At 55.8% G+C, this 22,070-nt stretch overlaps 10 protein-coding genes across 10 annotated transcripts; all 10 read right to left on the reverse strand.

The window, feature by feature from the left end:
* Positions 1–252: 252 nt before the first annotated feature.
* LMXM_36_6900 (conserved hypothetical protein) lies at positions 253–2,379 on the reverse strand (the record flags this gene model as incomplete). The annotated part of the gene is made up of 1 exon (XM_003875001.1): positions 253–2,379. The coding sequence occupies one exon, from the start codon at positions 2,377–2,379 to the stop codon at positions 253–255; it is 2,127 nt and encodes a 708-aa protein (XP_003875050.1).
* A 1,345-nt stretch (positions 2,380–3,724) lies between these two features.
* On the reverse strand, positions 3,725–5,338 carry LMXM_36_6910 (putative T-complex protein 1, theta subunit; the record flags this gene model as incomplete). Its single annotated transcript, XM_003875002.1, has 1 exon — positions 3,725–5,338. One exon carries the CDS (start codon positions 5,336–5,338, stop codon positions 3,725–3,727), a length of 1,614 nt encoding a protein of 537 aa, XP_003875051.1.
* Positions 5,339–6,223: 885 nt separating this feature from the next.
* On the reverse strand, positions 6,224–7,030 carry LMXM_36_6920 (conserved hypothetical protein; the record flags this gene model as incomplete). Its single annotated transcript, XM_003875003.1, has 1 exon — positions 6,224–7,030. The coding sequence occupies one exon, from the start codon at positions 7,028–7,030 to the stop codon at positions 6,224–6,226; it is 807 nt and encodes a 268-aa protein (XP_003875052.1).
* A 755-nt stretch (positions 7,031–7,785) lies between these two features.
* On the reverse strand, positions 7,786–9,669 carry LMXM_36_6930 (RNA editing comple protein MP63; the record flags this gene model as incomplete). The annotated part of the gene is made up of 1 exon (XM_003875004.1): positions 7,786–9,669. The coding sequence occupies one exon, from the start codon at positions 9,667–9,669 to the stop codon at positions 7,786–7,788; it is 1,884 nt and encodes a 627-aa protein (XP_003875053.1).
* Positions 9,670–10,115: 446 nt separating this feature from the next.
* LMXM_36_6935 (conserved hypothetical protein) lies at positions 10,116–10,523 on the reverse strand (the record flags this gene model as incomplete). The annotated part of the gene is made up of 1 exon (XM_003875005.1): positions 10,116–10,523. The coding sequence occupies one exon, from the start codon at positions 10,521–10,523 to the stop codon at positions 10,116–10,118; it is 408 nt and encodes a 135-aa protein (XP_003875054.1).
* An 848-nt stretch (positions 10,524–11,371) lies between these two features.
* LMXM_36_6940 (protein disulfide isomerase) lies at positions 11,372–12,793 on the reverse strand (the record flags this gene model as incomplete). Its single annotated transcript, XM_003875006.1, has 1 exon — positions 11,372–12,793. The coding sequence occupies one exon, from the start codon at positions 12,791–12,793 to the stop codon at positions 11,372–11,374; it is 1,422 nt and encodes a 473-aa protein (XP_003875055.1).
* Positions 12,794–14,064: 1,271 nt separating this feature from the next.
* LMXM_36_6950 (delta-6 fatty acid desaturase) lies at positions 14,065–15,255 on the reverse strand (the record flags this gene model as incomplete). Its single annotated transcript, XM_003875007.1, has 1 exon — positions 14,065–15,255. One exon carries the CDS (start codon positions 15,253–15,255, stop codon positions 14,065–14,067), a length of 1,191 nt encoding a protein of 396 aa, XP_003875056.1.
* Positions 15,256–15,835: 580 nt separating this feature from the next.
* Positions 15,836–16,936, reverse strand: LMXM_36_6960 (conserved hypothetical protein; the record flags this gene model as incomplete). The annotated part of the gene is made up of 1 exon (XM_003875008.1): positions 15,836–16,936. The coding sequence occupies one exon, from the start codon at positions 16,934–16,936 to the stop codon at positions 15,836–15,838; it is 1,101 nt and encodes a 366-aa protein (XP_003875057.1).
* A 632-nt stretch (positions 16,937–17,568) lies between these two features.
* On the reverse strand, positions 17,569–18,465 carry LMXM_36_6970 (conserved hypothetical protein; the record flags this gene model as incomplete). The annotated part of the gene is made up of 1 exon (XM_003875009.1): positions 17,569–18,465. The coding sequence occupies one exon, from the start codon at positions 18,463–18,465 to the stop codon at positions 17,569–17,571; it is 897 nt and encodes a 298-aa protein (XP_003875058.1).
* An 817-nt stretch (positions 18,466–19,282) lies between these two features.
* On the reverse strand, positions 19,283–21,475 carry LMXM_36_6980 (putative eukaryotic translation initiation factor 3 subunit 8; the record flags this gene model as incomplete). The annotated part of the gene is made up of 1 exon (XM_003875010.1): positions 19,283–21,475. The coding sequence occupies one exon, from the start codon at positions 21,473–21,475 to the stop codon at positions 19,283–19,285; it is 2,193 nt and encodes a 730-aa protein (XP_003875059.1).
* Positions 21,476–22,070: the final 595 nt, after the last annotated feature.

Here is a 22,070-nt window from a genome sequence, read left to right on the forward strand (position 1 = left end):
GGAGACAGAAAATCAAACGTATGTCGCGCTCACGGGAGTCGAAACGATGCCCCGTGTGCGTACTTGACCGAGCAAGAACAGTTGTGCGGCACAGGAACGGAGACCAGAGAAAGAGGGTAGTACCCCGAGGCCCTCGCACCTCCTCTCGATTCGCTTGCAGGCGTTTGATTAGCCCCATCTGTGTAGTGCGCTGTTGTTGTTTTGTGCGTGTGTAATGTGGAGGGAGGGAGAGGGGCTTGGAAGCTTTCTCTCTCAGTGGTTCGAGTCAGAATCCGAATCGATAAGCAGTGACCTAAAGTGGGAGGTAGACGCTGGTTTAGCGTAGTCCTTTGGAGACGGCCGCGCGGTGTTAGCTGCCGCACTGCCGCCATCCGACTTGGCAACTTGAAAACTGGCGCTGCTTGTCTGTTTCCCCTCCGGTCTCCCGCTGAAAACGATGGAGGACCTCTGCGAGGCAGCGCCAGGTCTGCCGAACGATCCGACGCTTGCAAGAGCTGTGCTCCCCGGCGCCGCCGCCGCGTCTGTTCCACTTCTCACTTCCACGCTGGACACAGATGAAGTCGCGGATGTCCTCCCCGCCTGCGTTTTCCGAGGCGGGACGCGCAGAGGTGGAGGAGCTTTAGAGCTGCCAGCAGGTCGTGCGGCATTGGCTGGCGCCAGAGGCGGTACACGAGGTGGTTGCACTGCATTCTCTTCTACGCCAGGTACAATGACGCCCCCCTCCGACGCATGGCTCTGGCCCCTGGTATCGCTTTGAAAGACGACCGACTCAGAATCGATGCTCTTGAGCACGAGACTCTCAAGCCCCTCGGACTTTATCGCGGGAAACACTTCGACAGTCTCTGCCTTTGTAGACTTCGACAGGGCGCCATCGACCTGTGCGACCGATGCATCGAAGTCGTGGCTCGCCGCGCCAAGTGCCTCAGGTGCAAAGTTGTCCTTTGTCACCGCAGCAGCGGTGCGCGACTTTCGTGTCGCCTTCACCGAATAGTCAGGGTGAGACCGCCCCGCAGAGCTAGGGCTTGAGTAGGCCGCCGGCAAAGGAGGAACATCCGTGACATTGTCGAGTGTCTCCACGTGCTTCGCCGCGGGCGCGCCACGCTCTATGTTACTAGCTGATGGTGTCGATGTCAGCACCCCGGCCTTGGTTGCGTTCGCCGGATGTTCTGACGCGGTACACCACGAGATACTCTGCCCCACCTCGGACAAACTAAAGGAGGTCAGCGGCGACCCCGAGAGCGTCAGCGCTTTGGGGGAGTGGCGGCGCACACTTTCCACCACCTGCAACTCCCCCTGCGTGGTCACCGAGAGCGGTGGCACAGGACGGGCACTGAGGAGAAACAGCGCCTTGTAAACAGCCTGCAGGAGCGGAAGCGAATCGAAGCGCAGCTCCACTGTGCCACCGGTTGCATCCGTTGCCGCCAATGTGAGAGGACGAACATGACGCACGCGGAGAGAGCGCAAGGTGAGTTGCACAAGGCGATCGCGGGACAAGAAGGACTCGGCAGTCAGCGTTTCATGGTCAATCTGAAGACAGACGCGATGAAAGTCGCCCTGCTCGCTGCCCAGGTTGTGGCGGAGCTGAATCCCTTGCAGGAAGCTCATCTTGTCCATTAACGCAAGTTCGGCAGCCGAGAAGAGCCCACTAGAGGACGAAACCCTGTTGTTGTTACCAAGAACCCCCACAGCTGCTTCCGTGGGTGGAAGTAGCGGGACCGCGTGGGCTGACGACGAGGCGGCAAGCTGACACTCCAGCTGCGCGACTCGCCGTGTCAGCCGCGTGATTGTTCTCTCTCGTTCAGTCATCTGAAGCTCGGCTGCTGTGCTGTGGCCGTGCTGTCTCTGCGTGCGGTCAAGATTGGCCAACACGGCTTTGACACTCGCCAAGCGGCTGCTCTGTGTTCGTTTGTACTCATCCCTTCGAAGGCGCCTGAACTCGTCGATGATGGCATCGTACTCGGCGCTGGTGCGCGGATGAAGATCTAAAAGCCACCCGTAACTCACCGCTAGCGCAGCCCTCTTCCCAAGCGCCTTCGCGACGTGTCGCTCTTGGGAGGTGATAGGAAGGCCATCTACATCCTCCAGACCGAAGCCGATGGTGAGTAGCGCCATGAGACGGTAGTATGGGTGGCATGCGACCGGGCACCCCTGCAGATGCAGCGACCTGAGAGAGACCTGCCTAGTGAGCCCGCGAAACGACTCAATGTTGTTGTGCTGTAAATACAGTTCGATGAGATACGGGTGTGTGCCAAAGAACTCAAAGCTGGTGAGTCCGTTGCGCTGCAGATTTATTACGAGGAAGTTCTCATCCTTTCGTTCAGCCAGTCCCTCGAACGACTCCACGCCTTGATGGACCAAATCCAGCCTGTGATACTCCATCCGAAAGTATCAGTGGAAGGGCGCAGCACACGCAGAGAGAGGCGCGAGGCCTTCAGCGCGAAGAAAGCCACAAGTCTATGCAGCGTTCGATCGCTTAGCAAGTTCGCCGGATTCAGAACAGAAGACTCAACAGCAAAAAAAAGTCATGCAAAGAAGAATGGGTACAAGAGAAGCCGATATGTGACAATGATGAAAAGTGCGTCTGTGTGTGCGTGTGCGCGCAACACTGTACATCGGAGGGTGCCGCCGATCTAGAGGACAGAAGGGATGCAGCAGTGTACACACAGACGCATCAGAGCCGTTTTGTGCATCGTGGTTAGCCACCTGGCCGTAGAACCAGCGTAAAAGAGAGAAATCGCAACAACGATGCGTGAGCAGGGCAGCGCACAAGGCTAAACGAGAGATACACCGACACTCGCCCGACGGCCTTGCACCCTTTCAGTTGAGGTGACCAAAGAACAGTCCTCCCTCGAGACATAACGCTGGTACCCCGATACCCGATTCCTTTGCTGCCTTCCGTACTATCCCTTCTGTTGCGCGCTGATACAGCGCTTCGGTGAAGACTCCCTGTTGAAAGTAATTTCGAAGTTTTTCCTGTGTGCTCTCGAGCTCATTTTTCTTTTGTTGTGGTTCTTGCCTTATTTCGCCTTTTTAATTAATGAAAGGAACGCGGGCGGGCACAGGGACACAGACACGCATCACGAACCAGATCAAACTGTGTCCTCCCTCGCACCGTCGAAGGTCAAAAGGGAGCGACACGGCAACGACGAGAATGAGAACCAAGGCAACACAGAGACCTTACACCCCCCCCACACACACACACACTCCCGTCCCACCCTGAAACGTAACGCACACTCAACGGGGGACGCCGCAGCCTGCTTGCTCGTTCGCCAACGACGTCTCCTCCTACCGCTTCATCGACAGGCAGATACGAACACGGACACTTTCACTATTCTTTTTTTTTCACAAGACATCAACCACTCGAACAAAAAAGGGGGAGGGGAGGGGAGGGGAGGGGAGGGGGAAAAAAGACATATAAAAAAGGGGAGGAAGGGAGGGGGGGCTCTCTATTCTGGAAGTAACAGCAAGGATCAGTGACATCGAAGAACAGGGTCGCAGAGGCAAAACATTAGACCGCCGCCCACAATCACGCGCTTACCGCCTACACCCACAACTGCCGACTTGGCAGTTTGGCTGCGAAGCAACGCCACAGAGCGGCGTCTCGCCGCCGTGGGAAGTAGGCGACGGAGAAGACGGTGTGGGCGCGAGCAGTATCACTTGTTTGCTCGTCTTTACAGGCAGCATCAGGTGTTCTCATGGCACGATCTATTCTCGCTCCGCCTCCTCAGTCTGCGTCGCGTGCTTCGTCCGGACGGCTCTTGGGGCCACCGGCCTGCTTCGCCACGATGATCTGGTTCACAGAAAGCACCGTGATTACGGTGTCGGTGGCTAGCCTAATTGCCCAGAACTTGACCATGTGGGGCTCCACAATGCCCGCCTCCAGGGCATCCAACGTGGTGCCATCGCTCAGATTCACACCCTGGTGCTTCTTCCCAGCGTTGTGGTCGGCCTCTAGCTGCGTCACCATATCGGTACCGTTGAAACCACTAACCTCGGCAAGGGTGCGAGCCACCACCTCGAAGCTGGACGCATACTTGCGCACAGCGTACTGGTCGAGACCAGGGTTCGCTTCGGCATAGAGGGTAAGCTCTTTCTGCAGTTCCATTTCTACCGCGCCGGCACCCGCCACAAGCCGCTTGTCCTTCGTCAAAGCCTTGAACACGTTCACGCCGTCGTCGATGGCGCGCTCTACGTCGTCCAAGACGTTCTGCGTGGCGCCGCGCACCACAATCGTGGAGAGCTTCGAGTCGTCCTTGTCCTGGGCAAACGCCGTCACGTTCTTGCCACCAATGTCAAGCACGTCCACCGAGTCGCATGCGCCCATGTCCTCCATAGAAGGCGCGTCTAGGCGGGTCAACACGCGAGCGCCAACGGCGGCACAAAGACGACGAAGATCGAACTTGGATGGGACGCGCACCGCCATCATGCCGAAGCGATTTATGAAGTGCAGCGCCAGATCGCCAAAGCTGGAGTTCGAAACGATAATGTTCGCACCAGACTTGTGAATGTTCGAGATAATCTCCAGCATAATCTCCTCCTCCTTGCGTGAGTACTGGATGAGATCGTCGGCATTCTCAATCAGCGCTGTCCCTTTTGTCTCCAACGACGGCACGTCCACAGCGCAGCTGTACACGGCCACCTTGGCGTTCTTGAGGTGCTTCACGCTGCTTTCTGTGTTGCGGCCGATCACGAAGCCACGGACGAGCTTCGTGGAGAGAATCGACTCGCCGTCGAGTTTCACCACACGCACGTTGTCGACGTTGAAGGAGCGAACGTTCGATGGGGAGACGTTGATGCAGGCCTCCGCTACAAGATCCGCGAGGAAGTCCTCGTACCCGTACTGCTTTGACGCAATCGAGGTACGGATCGCATCCACCACCTGCTCCTTTCGGAGGCAGTCATCGGTGGTCTTGCACACCATCGTGTCCAGCAGCTCCAGGCTCTTGTTGCCCGCCTTCTTGTAGCCTTCGACAATCTCGCTCGGGTGCAATCCCATGCGCACCAGCGACTCCGCCTGCGAAAGAAGCTCACCACAGAGTGTCACCACAAAGTTGGTGCCATCACCAACCTCCTCTTGCATGGCGTTGGCAGCCTGCACCAGCAGCTTTGCCGCGGGGTGCTCCACCTCCAGCTCGCGCAAAATGGTGGCAGCGTCGTGCGTGACAAACAGCTTGTTGAGATGGTTGATGACCATCTTGCACAGCCCGTTCGGGCCCATGGAGCTGCGCGTAATTTTCGACAGCTCGCGGCACGCCTCAATATTCTTCAGCACCGGATCGTCCACGAACGTCGAGCCATCCTTCAGCATGCTCTGCGGGCCTGTCTGCATAAAGGACATGGTAGCAAAAGACGGCTGAGAACAGAGAAATGCGGTCGTGCAGGAATCCCGCGCAGGAGACTTTTTGTTTTATTGTGATGAGCAATGGTGATGAAAAGCAGCTGTATGTGTGCAGCTACGATAGCACCCCTCAGCGACGCGTCAAGTAAAACGAGCAGGCGATAGCGTTTCTTCACCGAGACAATGCCCAGTTCCCCGCACGTGCATACACAAAAAGGGAAAGGAAAAGAATCAAAGGAAAGATGGAAATCAACGAGTGGAACGGGATCTTTGCACCTTCTCTTCTACTGCGCCAACGTTCGCGCAACCGTAAGTTACAGTGACAGAATCTGGCGAAATCTCGCACACGGTGGACGCACCGGTAGACTGATGCCCATGGCGAGAGCGACTACGTAACGGCACTGCCATTGAAGCGCACACATCCAGGTAGCTACCCGCTCTCGCCCCGCCTACCCCCCACACACACACAAACACGCACACGCAGCTGCACGGTGAGACCAGCTTCGTTTTTTTAAAGCCTAAGCGCGTTTACAAGGATAAAGGGGGCACAAGCATGACATATGAGGCGAAATGGTTCGTCGATGTGACCATGGACACACGCATGAATGTTAATCGAGCACCTTTAGAGATGGATTAGGAATCCGTTAAACAGCTTTAGCCCCACAACAACGCCCGTCTCCGTTTCCGACCATGGATCTGCGCTACAGAGCACGATGACAGCTGGGAAGAGTGTCGTCGAGCGTAAAACTGAGCGCCACTGCCATCGCCACCGGTCGAGGGTAGACGGAGACGTTCGACCAACGTAATCCATAAAGCACGGGGGAATAATTCAACACCGCAGCAAGAGTCATCCCTCGCCATCTTCTAGTACGCCTCGCCACACAGTCAGGCCTCCACTTTTCTACGCTTCCGCGGCGACTCTGCCGACTCCGTCAGGGCCTTAAACTGGAAAAAGTGACCGAAGATGGGCAAGCCCACGCGCTTGCTATTTGTACCTGTGGCCGCAACACGAATGTGAAGAATGTTCCTGAGCGGCACTGCGTCAGGGTGCTTAACAAACTTGTCCAAGAAGGCTATAATGTTCTCGACAATCTGCTGGGTCGAGAGCCCGGTGTGTCCCACGCGGCACGTGACCTGGTTGTCACCACGGCGCGTCACCACGACAGTGTGCACAGCTTTTCGAAGCTTTTCGGGAAACCTGCCCTTGCTGTTCACCCATGCGGGAACCTTGCGGTGCTCAAGAAACTCTCCTGTCAGCTGCCGCGGGTACTTGGTGAGCCCGTACACAATGAAGTGGTCGTAGCTCTTTGCAAAGGCACGCACCGCCACAGGGTCTGCCACCTTGGCTGCGAGCTTCTTGCTATCAATAACGCGCCTCACACGCTTAGCGACTGCATCGCCGTCCTCGCTCAGAGCGAAAACCAGGTCCTTATACTTTCGTTGCGGTGGCGGTGTGATTAAGCACAGAGTTCCGCTGACAGTTTCGTGCGGCACCACGAAGTACAGTGGAACACGGTGCGCTGGAGGAGCAGCGAGAAAGGCAATTTGGATGTCAACAGGCACGTTGTTGCTCTCTCGCGCCGGCGCAAAAAGATCGTCGACGTCGTTGCTTGACGCCTGCACGGCGGTCTCTGAGGCGATAAAGGAGACGAGCTTCTCTACAGCCTCCTCCGTTCGAACAAGAAAAGTCATCCTGTCGCACTAGAGCCACACGCCTGCAGATGCCGAAGCAGAAGACACAATAGACAGGGAGTGAGGTATATCGCTGCAGTTGTGCAAGGTGGGGCGAGTCCCCAAAGCCAAACCAGTCCGTGTGTGCTGTTCTAGATGTGTATGCCCCATATTTCGTGATCCAGATAGGAGAGACACGTAGACACACACGCAGAAAAAAAGGAAAATGCGGGAGAGAGAGAAACGGGCAAGCGTGAAACATGAGGGGAGAAGACGATTGCCGCAGCAGCTCGTCGTCGGCTTCGCATCGGTCTCCTCTTCCACTGCATGTGCTATGGTGCACTGTGTACACGAGTCACAGCGCACCGTACCTCGACAAAGGCGTGCCAGTGCACCGCGCAATCAGCTTATTTCGTTTTCGTGCAACGGCAAGAACCAATTAAAAAATCATAACACTGTGAGGTATAACACACAAAAGACGACATCGGGGATGGCTTTTATCCTCCCATCATGCACAGCGGTATGGCGGTAGTTTGGGACTGGCCCGCAAGACGTCCGGCACAGAGGCATCACAAAAACATGCTTCGGCAGAGCCACAACAAATTTTGCTTACCACCCCCCTCACACACACACACACAAACGTACCACTATCCAGTCCCTCATCGTAGGGGTTTCACCGAGAGCGTCTCCCTCAGCGCAGCTTTTGCACCACCGCTTTTCTGCGAACCCTGGGTGACGGGCACGTCGCCGGCATCAGAGGAAAGTGCACCAACCACTCAGTTGAGTTTGGCGATCATTCCAGTTGGAAGACCCACATGCACGACCGCTGAGCAGTATGTCTTCTGCGTTTTCTTATCCGTGAATGGCAAAACGCGCAGCGAACCACACGCGAACACGAGATCGCCGTACACGAGCGCTCTGCCAAGCATTCTAAGGGCAGCTGAGGTGCAGCGAACAGGAATCACCTCAGACTCGTTCTCGGCCGAATCGGGGACGAAAAGAGACAAAAGCAACGCCCCGTCACTCGACACTTCGGTATCCAGCACGCGGCCCGCCACAGTAATGTTACTCACGGACTGCGCGTACGGTTTCAGCTCCACTTCCGTCCACGCCGACCGCTGCGCCGACGAGCCGAAGGGCGATGTCATCGTGAGGTCCACCGGGCTGGGAATGAAGGCCGGTAAGTCCGGAACCTTGCGCTTCTCGTTTCGCCGCCCCTTCGGCAGCTCCTTGGGCAGTTCCTCCCCATGCTTGACCTTGCTATGCATTCGAAGGCCGTCATACGTCGAAAAGTTCTTCTTGCAAACGGTGCACACATGCGTCGGAGTGGGCACCACCTCAGCCGGCGCGCTCGCGGAAGACGCGGAGAAAGAGGGAGAGAAGGCGGCGTCAGGAGCCTCAGCACCGCTTGCCACCGCGGCTGTGTGCCCAGCAGCATACGGTGCTGCTGCCCAAGGAGATTCGGTGAAAGGGCTCGGAGCTGCGGCGAACGGGGATGGAGGAAGAGCACTAGCAGCAGCCGCGAACGGTGAGGCCGGAGCCTCAGAGGAGGCCGCCGGTGGCGCGGCGATCCCGGGCGCGGCAGCGGCCGGTTCTGCTGGTTCCTTCACCGAGCCGAACGGAGAGAGCCCTTGCCCAGCAAACGGAAAGCCCGTCGTCCCTGCAAAAGGCGAGTCATTGGCGCCGGCGGCGAAGGGAGAAGAGACGACGGTGTTGATCGTGGTCGACGGTTCCTCGGCGGCGCTGGGAGCTGGTGCCGTAGCAGGTGACGGAGTCTGCCCAAACATGGGGAGCTGTCCAAACGGCGTTACCGGCGCCGTTTGCTGCTCTGCCAACCCCACCCTCGGGGTAGTTTTCGCAGCATCCTTTGCTAGTTTTCTGAGGAATGGGTTCGGGCACCGAGCGGGACGCAAAGGTCCGAAAGACTCACCACACGCCAGCGCAAACGCGTCACCTATGCCGATGCTGTAAAAGTTGACCTCGTCCTTCGTGATAGGACCGGCCGCGTCGGCGGCATACGGGGCACCTTCGAACGGGTTCTCACCCTCTGGATTCATGACGTCGTACAACGGCTCGGCGCTGTCAGACGGGCGAGCGGCAAACACGCGCATTACCATACTACTGTGAACAAATTGATTTCCCATCCGTTTCACCCCCGTGTCATCCCATACAGAGAGCATCTTTTCCATCACAAGACCTGGCACCTCGCGTTCGGCTTGGTGAAGCGGCTTTGGTGCCGGCTTCTCACGGCGCGCAGCGCGCTCGTGAGTGTGTGGCACGATCGGTGTAACGACGGTTGGTGCCTGCGGAGGTGCATTACGAAACACACCCACCGGGGTCTGCGGCGCCTGATCCTCTCCCTGTCCGGGCCCAGCCCCCGCCTCCACCGTGCCCTCACCGCTGTGCACCTGCTGAACGTGCAGCTTTGCCGCCATCTCCAAGCGAAACGACTTCTTGCAAACACTGCAGTGGAAGCGCCGGTCCGGGATGGCACTTTGATTCCGCACAGCTCCCAGCAGAGCGGCATTTGAGGCGCCTTTCGCGGAGGCAACAGCGTCTGACGCATGCAAGGGCCGAGACGATACGTGGTGCAGTCGGCGCAGCGCGCAGCGGCTCGCAGCCGCAGCAGCCAAGACACCAATCCGCCTCTTCATCGTCATCACCTGCGGCGGGGAAGGAGGCAGGGAAAGAAATGCGGTAAAGAGCGGCACCTCAGCTTGATTTCGGTCGCTCCGAAACTTTAATCCAACGGCCCAAGCTGTGAGCGTCGTAGAAGAAAATCGATGTGAACAGAAATAGAGAATGCACGGTAGAGGAGAAATCGGGGAAGTAACAAAGAGCTGCACGGCACAACCAGCAACAGGCGAGGCCCCCTTCCCCCAAGTGCCACTGCGGGACTCCGCGCCGAAAAACGTGGCCCTGGCACAGAAGAAAACTAAAGAAGCGCAACGGAAAACGTGTCTTCGAAGGCGAAACCCACTGCCCTCTTCCGCGGAAATTTTTGTTTGACCTTGACGACACTCTGTTGTCAGAGCTGTGAAAGCACCAAAATGTCTGAAGAGCAGAAGCACCACTGCGCTCGAGCCAGAAGAGCCACGACACCACCTTAAACCAGTTGAGCGACCGATACAATCGAGCCTAGTGAGTCCGTTACTAGCAACTCAGTGGTGGTGAAGTAGGTTCCGTGAACAGGCACATACCTAGGTCTGTGGACGAGCTTAGATACTACGTGGACAAGCTCCCCCTCTCTCAGATTTGCGAAGCAGTATCCTGCCATAGCCACTCCTCGGCACCGCAGATGAAACACCTGCTGCGAAGCAACCGCGTGCAGTGCTGGAGGCCACCGCGCCGGGATGCCGCACTCCGTCAAGAGCAACTTGCATGACCACTCCGGTTCCCCCTGGAGCACCCCACGACTAGGGTTCTGAATAACACCGACGCATGCATGAATAGAGAGCTCGCCAATCGACGAAACCGCCGCACCACCTTGCAGCAGTACCCTTGACAAACGCATTTTTGCAGCCGCCTAGTGCACACGCTCGCAGAACCGTGTTACCCAATCATCAGCGCGCCCGTGTACAGGCAAAGGAAAACCAGAAAGAACAAAACAACGGAAGAGAAATGGGAAAGTAGAAGAATGGCACAGAAAGCATGGCAACAAACATCGGGGAGAGGGAGGGGGGGGGGCATTGCAGAGAAGACGGGTGTCGTTCTCATGGATCAGCAGTTCCATCTCGCGCAGTTGAGAGTAACCGCGCTTTGGCTGAAGGCATACGATGAGCGCCAGGGGCAGATAATGTTGACTGCCACAGCCCGTCGTCCCAATCACACAGCAGCACCACGCAAGTGCCGTAGCTTCCCAGTCTGCAATACAGAAAGCACGCTCGATACACCGTATTGGCATTGGCAGTCGAACATACTTTTCATTCGTGTGCGATTTCCTTCAGTGTTACAAAGCCCAAGAATTTAATAACCGACAGAGTAAAGACGCACGTCCTCGTCGTAGTGCTGATTTCCCTATTCTGTCCGTTCTCCGATTTTTTTCTTTTCAAAACTGTGCCAATCCAACGGCAGTCAGCGCACCCATTGTCTGCTTTCACTACTCTTTTCCGATGAATGTTGCTGGATAGAGCGCAAGGCGCACAAAAAAAAACGTCGACAGAGCGCATGTACAGACGTCAAGACGAGGAAAGCAAAAGAGAGAGTGAATAAAGAAGGAAGTGCTCGCCCGCTGTTGTCATCCTCCACATATATATATATATGTATATATATACATATATACATATATATAGAAAGACTAAACCTTGATAGTAACAACAAGGGATGGCAGGGCAGCCTATAAACGCCACATCCATTGCAGTCCTACAAATCTTCCTCGTCACTCTTGTCGGAGGGGCCGGCGGAGGCGGTCAAGTGAGACTTTACAAACGCCATCATGTCATCCGCAGTGCGGTCTCCCTCGTAGACGACTGGCGGCTTTCCAGCTGGGATGAAGTAAATCGTTGGAAACCCCGACACATCAAACTTATCGCGGTCAAAGTCGTTCGTAGTGGCGTCCATCTTCGCAATGATCACATTCTCGGACTCGAAGCTCTTGGCCACCTTCTCGTACGCGGGGTGCAGCTTCTGGCAGTGCCCGCACCACGGTGCGTAGAAGAGCAGCATCACGTTTTGTGTGCTGTCCGTGTACTTCGAAAACGTGTGGCCCACCACCGTCGTCAGGCCGTTCACCGTCTCCTTGGTGGGAATCGCGTCGGACATCACGGTCTGCTGCGTCTCGCCCTTGATGTACTTCTCCACAAACGCAGCGACGGACTCGGAGGTGACTGGGGTGGCCGCGTCCATCACGTGATGGCGGCGCTCGTAATCTACCACAAACGCCGGGAACTTCGCATCTTCAGGAATGCCCAGCTGGCGCGAGACGGGGCGGTACTGATCACCGTCAATGTATGTTAGCAACACCTGCGAGCGGTACTTCTCCGCCACGGCCACGAGTGACCCCTTCAGCGCAGGATCCGTGTTCTTGTCGATGAATACCCACCCAAGAGGCTTATCCTTGTTCGCTTCCATGTACTTCTGAAAGCTCTGCTGGCCGAGCTCGCCAAAAAAGTCCAACGTAGCAGTCGCGAGAAAGCTGTTAACCGACTCCATCGTGATCGGTGTGGCGCCAGTGTACGCCTCGCGCTCCATATTCTGGCGATACACCGTGACCGACTCCATGCCATCATCTGGAGAGATGGTAGCATCCGTCACGAGCACGAAGTTCATCTGCGAGCGGAGAGAGGTCGCCACCTTGGTCATCATCAACGCCATCTCCGAGTCGGCGCTCGCTGTCTTCACCACGCACACCGGGAAGGCCTCCTTCTTGAGATCCTCCAGCTCTCCAGCCTTTGCGATGGTCTTCATCGAGGGACCGACCTGCGCCTTCATATACGACGCGATGCCGGCGGCAGTGCGGGGACCATCGTAGTCTTTTACCTTTTCACCGTTGCGGAAGAGGTACAATGTGGGGAACCCCTTGATTTCGTACTTCTCAGCGAGGGCCTCCTCTTTGGTGCAGTCGACCTCTGCCAGCGTCGCGACGCCGGCCAGCATTTCAGCAGCCTTTATAAACTCCGGGGCCAGTGTCTTGCAGTGGCCGCACCACGGGGCGTAAAACTTGACCAACGTGAGATCCCCGCTTACGATCTTGTCAAAGTTGTCCTTGGTGGCCACCTGTACCTCTGCGGATGCGACGCAGAAGAGAAGGGCGCACAGGACGAAAGCAAGGAATGAGCGCTGCATTTTTGTCTGCAAAAAAAAAGAAAAAAGTATCGATACGAACAGAAGAGAGCTGAGCGCTGCACCGAAATCAAGAACCGGGAATGGAGTCCACACGTTGCCGGTAGGCAAAAGCTCACAGCAGACAATACGGAGAGAAAGGCACGTTGCGCGCCGGCACAAACACGGAGAGTGCCGAAGGTGCAGAGAGACAAGTGTGGGCAGAAGAGAGCAAGAAAAGAAGACGAGAAGCAGTCACGAGTTTGTAAGACAGGTTGAATCGGCGCGTCCGTTTACATTCCCCGCCACAACGAGATGACGCTGTGTCGCCGTCAAGAAAGAGCACTGCCAAGAAACAAAACCTCATCAACACGCTGCACAAGGCACCAGAGACATATCCTGTTCTTTTGCTACTACTGGCACTAGGGCCCTTCAACCAGAAAAGGCAACTGGGCACTGAGAGACACACTGATGCACATTGCGGGTGTCACGAGACTCACGTCGTTCTGAGTATCGCGTTTACCATGAGACGCGGTGCAAGTTCGCCCCGAGCACCAAAGAGAAACGCGCCAAACCAAATACGTGTTTCCTTCAGCGACTTTCACTTCGTGAATCGAATTTTTATTTATCCGTAAGTGCGTTGGAATTAGAAAGGCACACACCACGCCAGGTAAGAGACGAAGACTTAGTACTAGTTGTGAATAACATATGAAGAAAAAAAAAGGAGGGCGGGAAAAAAAAATAGCAGCACAAACGCGGTATGAAACATAAAAAACTAAAGAGTGAGTAAAACAAGAAGAATACGCCGCCATCACTCGCTTGAAACCACGCACAGTGCTGCTTTGCCTGGCAATCTTTAACCCTACCATTTTTGATGCGTCCCCGTCTGAAACTGCAGGCCACCGTACTCAGATTGAGGTGCAAAACGGTACTTCTTTCGCGATGCCTCACATAGCCGCGGTTTCGTTACCAGACGAGGGCCGCAAGAACGAGAGGGGAAGAGAAGGGGAGGGAAACACAGAAGGAAGTGTTCTGTTCCAGTAGGTTTCTCACCGACGTTCGAAAGCGAAAGAAAGGGAGGACCAAAAAAAAAAATCGAATGCCTCTCTATAGCCGGCGATCATCTCGGCCAAAATTTCACTCAAACAGGCATTTTACATAAGTAGGGAAAACAACACGGCCTTCTTTCCTTTTCTTGCCCTACTGGGACGTGCTCCCGCGAGGACACGACAGGCGGGAACGTCCAGATGGCGCCACTCATCCGTCCAGCCCTGCACCGAACCTACTTCGGGCTTTTAGCCCCCCGCTGAACTCACAGCAGGCGTGGTGGAGATACGGTACAAGACGTCAAAATTCATCTTGGTGATCTTCCAGATTCCTTCCACGTGAAATGGCAGCCCATTGTCCTCCGAGAACTTGCGCAAAATGGGCCGCACCTCCGGGTACCGGTAGCGGGGAACCATCGGAAGAAGGTGATGCTCCAGCTGGTACTGCATGCCACCAAAAAACCACTCAAAAAAAGGGTCGGAGCAGTGGACGCCACGGGTGGCGCGATGCTGATCAACAACGTAGTTGTACGGCTCGTCATGTTCGATCATTTCCTCTGTCTGGTGGTTCGCCGTCACCACTACGGCGACAAAAAAACCACCAAGAAGCACGCTACCCAGGGCAACCTTCCACGGCAACAGCGCCAACCACAGGTAGTTGAGCGCCATCAGCGAGAGCTCGAGCCTGTTACCGCTTCCCAGTGCAAACCGCAGCGACTGAATTCGCCACGAAACATACAGGAGAGAGTACGCGGCAAGGTAGAACGTGTACTGATACCGTCTGCACGCGGTGTCCTCGGACACATCCGGCACCCAGAGGAACAGGGCAGGCTCGTTGTGGATGTCAGCGTCCATGCCTTTGCGATTCACAAAAATATGATGACTGTTGTGCTTGTTTGACCACCACTCCACCGAGAAGGCATTGATCATGCCGCCACAGGCTTTGGCGAGGAAGCGGGCAAACTTGCCGCGAGCATGCGTGAAATCATGCGCTAACCAGCCGCCCTGTTGCATGCCTAGTCCGATCAGAAGGGTGGCCAGGAAAGGACGCGAGTAGCTCAGGTACGTCCCGACAACGCAGAGCACAATGACCGGTATAATGTTCCGTGCAAAGTCGATAATCCACCTCCGCTCAAACCACCCATCGCTTCGAAACTGCTGAAGGAGTTTCTCAAAGTTCAGCGACACCTGATCGCGAGGTACATCGCCTTCCTTGAGCGGCAGTGCCTTCATGCGCTTCAGCTTCTGAATCGCCTCCTTCGAGTGCAGCGAGTAGAACGCATCTGTAGCATCCTTTCCATGGAACTCATCACACATTTGCGCCCCACCAGGGTGCGAGTTGCGCCAGGATGTGCAGTCGTACCAATTGTCGTCAATGCGGATCACACACTTCGGCAGCGAGCTGCGGTACTTGTACGGGGGAGTGAGCTCGAAGACCATGTTCAACGTGTTGCGCGGCGATTGCACACCTGTGAAAACTAAAAACGATTGAATAGCCGAATAAAACGGACGTGTGTCGAGATTATGACCAGCACAAGAGGAAAAAAAGAATAGAAAGCACCGTTCGCTTTCCATAGCAAACGTACCACAGTAAGAAACGGAGGAAGAGCAAGTACATGGTTGTCAGTTGAGCTGCCGCGGCTGAACCATCAGCTACGCAAACGACCTCGCCACCACGCCGCCAACGACACAGGAGCCCGTTTGACAGGCGCGCGAGGACGACATCTGGTGAGAGCGCGCGTGCTTGACTCCTTCCTCGTAGCCGACCACCGTCGCACATAAGCACAAGAGGACATGTCCCCCCCCGTGGCATCCTTTCTTCTTTTTGCTGCTGTTCTTGTCGCTGAGGAAACGAGAAGAGCACACCAGAACGCCCAAAAACGAGCTCCGCGTGCCGCCCTTGCCGCGAAAAAAAAAGGAAATGGATGCAGCCGAAAGAAGGATACTCGAGCAGAGCGTGTACAGCTGGCAGTGCTGGGAGAGAGGGCAGTGAGGCAAAAGATGACCTCCTGCGTCAATGCTAGTCATCGAGCGACCCAGCAAGAGTATCGCAGAGGTGTTTTAAGTCCTTGTTCTCCTTCTCGAAACGCACGGTCTCATCTTGGTAAAAGAGAATCTCCTTACGGAGCTTCGACATACGGGTGTTGTACATGACCGTATCTTCATCAATCCTGCCCTGCACCTCCTCCGTCTTCATCACGTACATGCGGCGCTCTGCATTCGCCTTCTGAATGCGCTCGCGCAGCTGCAAGCACTCCCTCTCCGGATTCGTCGAAATGCCCATCGTCTCGACCCCCGAAAGAGCCGTATCGCGATCCTTGATTGACGACTCCGTGGTGTATTTAGTGTCCATGAGAACATCTGTAATCTTTCGGTTCGCCTCCTCCAAACGCTCTATTTCTTGCAGCAGCTGGTGGCGCTCTGCCTGGATGCGCTGGGCGACATTTAGCAACTCCCTATTGTTTGAGTCCGCATACGTGCTCACATTCCGCGTGAATTCCTTTCGCAGCTCCTCGATGCGGCGCTGCTTCAAGTCGATAAGGGAAGCCATCTCCCGCTCTTTCCTCGAAAGCAAGTGGATCGTGCGCTCGCGCTCGCGCGACAGCTCCTGCACGGTCTTGAGAAGCTCCTGTGCCCGTGTCTCCTCGCCGCCGCTCGGGCCGTAAACTTTCTTCTTGAGCAGGTTTTGAAGGTCATCCAGCATTGACATGAGACGAGCCACCGTAAGGCGCTTCTGCGCGTCCACTTTTTTCTCACTCAGCTCTTTGATGCGAGAAGAAACCTCGCCGATCTCAGCCTCAACACTCTTTCTCTCCTCGTCCGCTGCCATTAGCTGGTTAACATAATCCTCGCGATTCGACCACATAGGCTCGCTGCTCTGTGTCTCACTGTTTTCAAGCACCTGCTTCGCTCGGGATGCAGTACGATACGCTTCGTTAGCGGCCGCCCTCGATTCCTCCTTCGACGTGGTAGAGAGGTACGCGTTCGCCAGCTCATTGTTCAGATTCCCCGACTGCTGTCTCTTGCGCTGAAGCGCCTCCTCCCGCACCATAAGCGAATCCTCTAGCTGCTGCAGCTCCATCCTCAGCTCCTCGATAGACTGTTGCTGCTCCATCGTCATCTTGCCAGCACAGCACAAAGTGGAAAGCAAAGAAACTAAACTCTAACGATGGTCAACGGAAGAAAGAAAATAAATATATTTATAGAGAGAGGTCCCAGAGCCTTTGTCTGCTGGTGCTCTACTCGTGACGTCGACGACGCGCGTATGTGCAAAAGCGCAATCGACGCAAAAAAAATCTCAGGCGTGTGCTGCTCTCGATGGCTGCGGATCACGATGAAAACCGATCCGTGCTTCCACAAGTGCACAATGCTTTCCGCCCAGGAGAGTACGCGGAAGGGAAGGAATGGTGGCCAAACAGCAAAAAGGTAAGCCGGACAAGTGAAGAGCAAGGGGGTGTACAATAGAGGCGGGCGCACAGACGCCGCGGTGGCAAGGGGGGGAAGAAGCCGAGGTGTAGAGGTCACACACTGCGTAGTCTCGCCTCATCAGCGCCGTAAGCCACGGCAATGAGGGCTCGCATTTGTCATTCCCTCACCAAATATAGATACCTGCGGCGTATGCGGCGCAATAACGACGCGTCGAAAAAAAGATCTGTCTCGGGCGTGGAGTGGCGCGAAGCGCCAAGGAAACACAGCATTTTATTTACTCGTTTCATCCACTTTGAAGTTGGTGGGCAGCCGTCCATTCTGTGACTACGATGCGCTCGTTCCACGCGACGGCTGTTGTGGCTCCCTCACCTCTGCGATCGGCATTGTCGTCTTCTGCGGCATCGCCGGGGCCGCCTTCCGCGGCTGAAGAACAAGGGTGTAGTAGAAACCAAAAAGGCATCTCTGCTCCTCCTTGATATCGTACAGCATGCTCTCACGAATCCACCCGTGATAGTCGTGCACGAAAGACATACTGCTATTTGTGGCTTTGCTGAACCAGCGAGCCAGCTTGATCAGTTTCGGGTACGTTGACTTCCCGACATCCATGACGAGAAACACCCCATCCTCCTTTACGTACTGCGCTGCGGAATCGAAGAGATTGCGGGCCTTGCTTTCGTTCTGGTTGAGCATCTCGTCACGAAGAAGGACACAATCGTACTTTTGAAAGCCCGGTAGCTGCGTGTCTGAACGCAGAACGGTGGTGAAATTCACCGTGCTGCCCACCCAGTTATGATCGTTTCGGACCATAAAATCCAGCGTCATGGCACGCCGCCGTTTCTCCTGCTCCCCTTCTGAGAGGGCCTCATCTAAGCGGTAGTGACCGTCGTCTACAACCTTTTCCTCGATTAGAAACTCAACGCGAACAGCCTTGGACATCTCGTACAACGCTACGTCTTTTTTGTCATAGAGCTTCGGAGAAAGGTCAAGCACCTTCCCGTGACAGTAGTTTCGGTACACCCGGCGAACACATCGATAGATGAGAAACTGTGGAAGGGCGCTTATGCCCAAGAAAACAGCGACACTGCCGATGGACGTCACGAAGAAGCGATTTCTGCCCTCGACAATCTTGTCGTACTTTTCCCTCGGTACCTGGACGGGCTGGTACGAGCCGGCAGCTGCGGGTTCAAGCTTGGGCCTCGCACTGCTGCCGCTTTGAAACATTATTTTTTTTTATGTGCCGAGGCCCGTATCGAACACTTGTCAAGAGCCCAGTTCATGCGGCGGTCAGAAGGTGACACAGACAGAGAAGGGAGAGGGAGAAGCAGAAAGGTAGAGCGTAACCATGATGGGAGCGCGCGTCAGAGAAAGGTGCTCAAGATCCTCCGCTGTCAAGAGAGAAAGAGAGAGCACCAAATAGAGGAAGACTACCCCCATCCTGAGGAAAGGAGAAGGCGTGACGATAAGGTGCCCCGACTCAAGAAGTCTTTCACAGCGAGCACTGGCCCCGTCATGCACTCCGCTAGAGCACACAAACAACCCGCTTCGAACTGGACGAGTGCCGGATGGGCCACCGCGGCAAGTGGCCATCGCCGAAGCCCACTGGCACTGCGGCACAGTAAATCTCCAGGCCGGATAACGAATGGCGACGTGACAAAGCACGTCCCGCCACGCGACTTGCTGGACATGAAAACAGTTTTAGACAAACGTTATCTTAAACAGCCATCCTCAAACATTACCTTGCCACTCAAGGCACAGCTTTAAAAGAAAAAAACAAGTACAAAAAGGGCGCCGACCTGAGACAATCACACGAAAAGCAAACGGCGTGCCACCCGACCAAAAAAAGGCTCAAAAAAAAGACATGTAAAAAAAAATGAGGCGATACACCTTCTCTATGCATTCCCTTTTTTCCCCAGCCTTTTCTTAGCTGTTAGTCACACCTATCTCCGCCGTCACCCGATTTGCGGCATGTAAACGCTACCGCAGTGCCGCTTCTCTTTTTTTTCGTCTTCGCCTGCGCAACGGCCACACCTTCATAGGCTTAGCGGCCGCCACGGCCACGTCCACCAGCGCCACGCCCGCCGGCACCGCCCCTACCACCGGCCACGCCACCGCGACCGCGGCCACGACCACCGTTCGCACGAAGGCGGCTCTCGCAGTGCTTCGCCAGATTGGAGATGCTCTCCGACGTCCCTTTCACCAAGTGCTGGAGGCGCGTCGCGTTATTGCGGTCCAGGTACAAGTACGCGTCATCGCGGTCCCAGTACGCGCTGAGCGTTGTGTTCTCTGACAGTATTTCGTTGACTGTACGGCGTACATCGCTTTCCTCCATGTCAAACTTGATGGCCAGGTTGACCACAGATATGGTGGAGAAGTTCGTGCGGTTCGTGTGGCAGAACACGAGCAGCGCGACCTCCTTCAGGCTCTGCAGATACAGTTTGCGCGTCTCCTTGCCCGATGGGAGGGTGTCAAACGTGGTCATTGCCTCCACCTGCTCCTTGGCACCAATGTAGTTGCCAGCCTTCAAGTGCTCGTAGGCAACAGCCACTTGCTCCTTGAAGGAGAACGGCTTTCCCATGAGATCCGGGGTACGCGTGACCGTGTTGTACACGTAGCGCTCCATGTGGTTGCGCTCGTACGGATTCTGCGCCTCCATCTTCACGCCCATGAGGAGGCCGGAGAGAACGGACGCCATCTCCAGCTGCGCGACGGGCATGTGCATGTGGGGAGGAATAAGCAAGTTTCGGTACTCCATCTCAGCGTGCTCGTCATCCAGCACCGACTTGGGCGGCGGCGACTGGCCGATCAGCACCTGGTTCGACCGGAGGCCCCAAACGGTGCGCAGCAGTTGGTGCGCCGTAGGGATATCACCCGCGATGAACGCGGCCAACCCGAGCTGGGCAATGGCCCTATTGAGCAGAATAGCCAGCGGGGCATCGGAGACGGTGATGCTGTTGGCCACGCCTGTGCGAAGCAGGTAGTCGCGACCCTCGCGGTACAGGCCGCACAGACCGTACTGGTACGCAACGTGGCACACACCCGACGCTGAGAGGGCAACACTGGGCCTCAGTTGAAGGCTAAGCTTGTGAAGGGCGCGGACGGTATCGAAGACAGACTCCGAGATGATGAGATTGTCTGTCGAGGAGAGGGAGTCGTAGAAGAGCTGGTGGGCCTCCTGACGACGCTGGCCGAGGATGTCGAAGAGGATGGAAATACACGCCTTCGACGGCTCAATCCTCTTGCGGGCCTGATAGTAGCCTAGGGCACGATCAGCGAGCACAGCAAGTTCGTTTTCGAAGGTGATGATCTTGAGGTACTCCTGGCTGGCCACCTCCTCAAACTTGGACTTGTTCACTAACTCTGTGTGAAGGTACGTCAAGAAGCCGTGGATGCCGCCAGGCACGACAATGTTGCGTGCATTCACCGACGAGGAGTCCTCGACGAAGCGGACATCAGTGGCGGCGATCATGCGGCTGAAGAACTTGGAGCCCCACTTGAAGGCGCGCTCCCACGTGTCGGAGCTCACCAGAAGCTTGCGGCTGTCGCGGCGCAGGACAGCCGAGACGGCGATACCCATGGCGGAGATCTCCAGGTTCGTGTATCCCTTGCGGCCACACGCGCGAATCACCTTCTCGACCTTGCCCACCAGGTTCACCTCGCGGGAGCCGGAGATGTCCTCGAGGATCTGCGCGTATTCGGCCTCGGTCAGCTCCGCGCCGGCATCGTCGTCTTCGTCCTGCGCACCGTCATCGTTCTCTGGGCCCTTCGCCAGCTCCTCGAGCTCCTTCTTGTAAAGTTTCTCCGTCTCCTCCACCAAGGCGACGAGCTCCTTCAGGCTCTTGAACTCCAAACGATTCGCAAAGTCCTCGCGCCCCTTTCCCTCCAGATGCTCCGCCAAGTTCGGCATGTCCTGAAGGCAGTTCTGCAGTCCCTGCGGCGCCACCTTGTACTTGCGCACAAACATGTGCACCTCATCGCACATGCGCTTAAACGCCTCGAGCGCCTCACGCCACGATTCATTGCCGGCATTGTAGTCAAACGTATCGCACAGCGCTTGAATAGCGTTGGCCGCCTTCTCCTTCTTGGGAATCACCTCCTGGCGCTCCTCCAGCTCCTCCTCATCGGTCCACTCAAACCAGAAGGGATTGATCTGCGCCTCCGGCACCTCCTCACGGAACAGGCTCTTCTCCGACTCGCTGTCGCTGTCGCTAGAGCTGATCGCGAAAAAGTTCATCTTTTACGGGAAACAGAAAGACGCGCGGTTCACAGGAAAAAAAAATATATGAGCATTCTGCATTTTTGTACCAAAGTGTAGAGTGTGTGGGTGTGTGTGGGTGTGTGTGGGTGTGCAAAGAGAGTGAGAAGGACAAAAAAAGGGATGCAGCGAAACAGTGCAGAAGAGCGAGTAGACATTCAACAGACAAGATGAATCTACACCCATGCATACGCTTCGTGAAACAGACCCAAAAGCGCGGAGGCGCAAGAGCGTATCTGTGGCGTTCAGACCAAAGAAGTCCGAGTGCGTCGACTTCTCGGAAGCGAATACGATATTTACGTCATATTTTTTTTCGTCCCCACACCAAAATAGTAGGTTATGGTCGTTGAATAGCAGAGCAGTACGGCGCGTAACAAACACACACAAAAAAAAGGCGGCGCGGTTGTTGAGCTACGAGCTCAACTATCTCATCAGCGCGTCCATCATTTGGAGAGTGCTGCTTACGCGCTTGCGTTCATCTGCAGCAGCGCCGCACTCCATCAGGTTCTCCAGAGACGCTCTGATACGGCGCCACGTGAATCGCAGCTCTTGGGCATGCAGAAGGTCTGCTCCG

This window comes from Leishmania mexicana, chromosome 20 (assembly GCF_000234665.1).
Source record: "Leishmania mexicana MHOM/GT/2001/U1103 complete genome, chromosome 20".
Taxonomy (NCBI): Eukaryota; Euglenozoa; class Kinetoplastea; order Trypanosomatida; family Trypanosomatidae; genus Leishmania; species Leishmania mexicana.